The following is a 1717-nucleotide window of genomic DNA, read 5'->3' as shown; positions in this document are numbered from 1 at the left end:
TGTCACAGTTTGACATCACCTTCAAGCCGAGAGGGCCGATCAAAGCCCAATGCCTGGCAGACTTCGTTAATGAACTCCACCCGCACGGCCACTTCGAAGAGCATTGGTGGACCCTCCACGTAGACGGTTCCTCGAACGGCCAGGGGAGTGGGGCCGGTGTGATCTTAGAAGGACCAAAAGGGATGACCTTAGAACAATCTTTGCGCTTCAAGTTCAAAGCTTCGAACAATCAGGCAGAGTATGAAGCTCTACTGGCCGGTTTAAGGTTGGCTGAGGATATGGGAGCATCAAGAATCAGATGCCGGACGGACTCCAAAGTGGTGGTATAGCAAGTGGGTCGTAACTTCCAAGTGAAAGACCACAACATGATGAAATACTACCATGCCTATCAAAGATTGAAGGCAAACTTCCAGGAGGTGTCGGTCGAACACATCCCACGCGAGAACAACACCCGAGCCGACCAGTTGGCTAGGCTAGCCACAACCAAAAAGCCAGGTCATTTGAGAACCATCATCCAACAGGAGATCGACCACCCTAGTGTCGAGACAGAAATGATAGCAAGTGTCAATGCCGGCCGCACCGACCCCAACGACCTCCCAGACTGGCGAACCGAAATCAAAACGTTCCTCATTAACGGAATCACACCGGACGACCCGGCCGAGGCCAAACGGTTGAGAACTCAAGCTAGTAGATATGTCATCATAGCCGGGCAACTGTACAAACGTGGCTTCTCTACCCCTCTGCTAAAGTGCCTTGACCCCCATGAGGCCGATTATGTGATGAGGGAGGTGCATGAGGGGATCTGCGGCATGCACTCAGGGGCAAGGACGACTATCTCCAAACTCTTACGGGCCGGATACTATTGGCCGACCATGAGCACCGACTGCGCAGCATTTGTGAAGAAGTGTCTACCGTGTCAGAAGCATGGGAACCTGATCCACCAGCCAGCCAAGCAATTACATTGCACCCCCCCCCCGCGTGGCCGTTCGCTACCTGGGGAGCCGACATACTCGGACCTTTTCCGATCGCCAAGGGGCAATGCAAGTTCCTCATTGTCGCTGTGGATTTGTTTACTAAGTGGATTGAAGCCGAGCCCTTGGCATGCATCTCTGCTCTCCAGGTCCAAAAGTTCTTATGGAGAAACGTCATCACTCGTTTTGGCGTCCTGCATACACTCGTAATCGACAATGGCCTTCAATTCACCAATCGAAAACTCAACGAGTTCTTAGCCGGCCTAGGAGTGCAGCACAAGTTTACCTCGGTAGAGCACCCACAAACAAACGGGCAGGCCGAGTCGGCCAACAAGGTCATCCTGGCAGAATTAAAGAAATGGCTAGGGGAAGCAAAGGGAGCATGGGCCGAGCAACTACCCGAGGTACTCTGGGCATACCTATGCACTCCTCAATCGACTACACAAGAAACCCCCTTTCGCCTGGCTTATGGGTCCGATGCGATGATCCTAGTGGAAATCGGGGAACCATCATTCCGCCGAGCCCACTTCGATGAAGCAAACAACAGAGCCGAGCTCCGAACAAATCTGGGCGCGGTAGAAGAAGTTCGAGACCGAGCGTTGGTAGTGGCCGAGGCCACCAAACAACGATACAAGAGAAGGTTCGACAGCAAGGTAAAGCCTAGAGAATTCCGAGAAGGAGATCTCGTTTGGAGAGCCATAGGTGAAGCGAGAAAAGACCCGAGACAAGGGAAGCTCGCCCCAAAC

The 1717-nt window shown here is 53.0% G+C and overlaps 1 protein-coding gene across 1 annotated transcript; it reads left to right on the top strand.

Moving 5' to 3' along the window:
* Window positions 1–365: 365 nt before the first annotated feature.
* On the top strand, window positions 366–1181 carry LOC145951683 (uncharacterized). The gene has a single exon (XM_083063531.1). The coding sequence runs from the start codon at window positions 366–368 to the stop codon at window positions 1179–1181; it is 816 nt and encodes a 271-aa protein (XP_082919657.1).
* Window positions 1182–1717: the final 536 nt, after the last annotated feature.

The sequence above is a fragment of the Cajanus cajan genome, chromosome 1 (assembly GCF_000230855.2).
Source record: "Cajanus cajan strain Asha chromosome 1, NIPB_CcT2T_4, whole genome shotgun sequence".
NCBI lineage: Eukaryota > Viridiplantae > Streptophyta > Magnoliopsida > Fabales > Fabaceae > Cajanus > Cajanus cajan.
Note: the sequence above shows the minus strand (reverse complement) of the source record. Positions and strands in the feature narration are given on the sequence as shown.

What these genes read in the sequence shown, in the direction of transcription:
- LOC145951683 (XM_083063531.1), top strand. Translation starts at nt 366, where the DNA reads ATGATGAAATACTACCATGCCTATCAAAGATTGAAGGCAAACTTCCAG.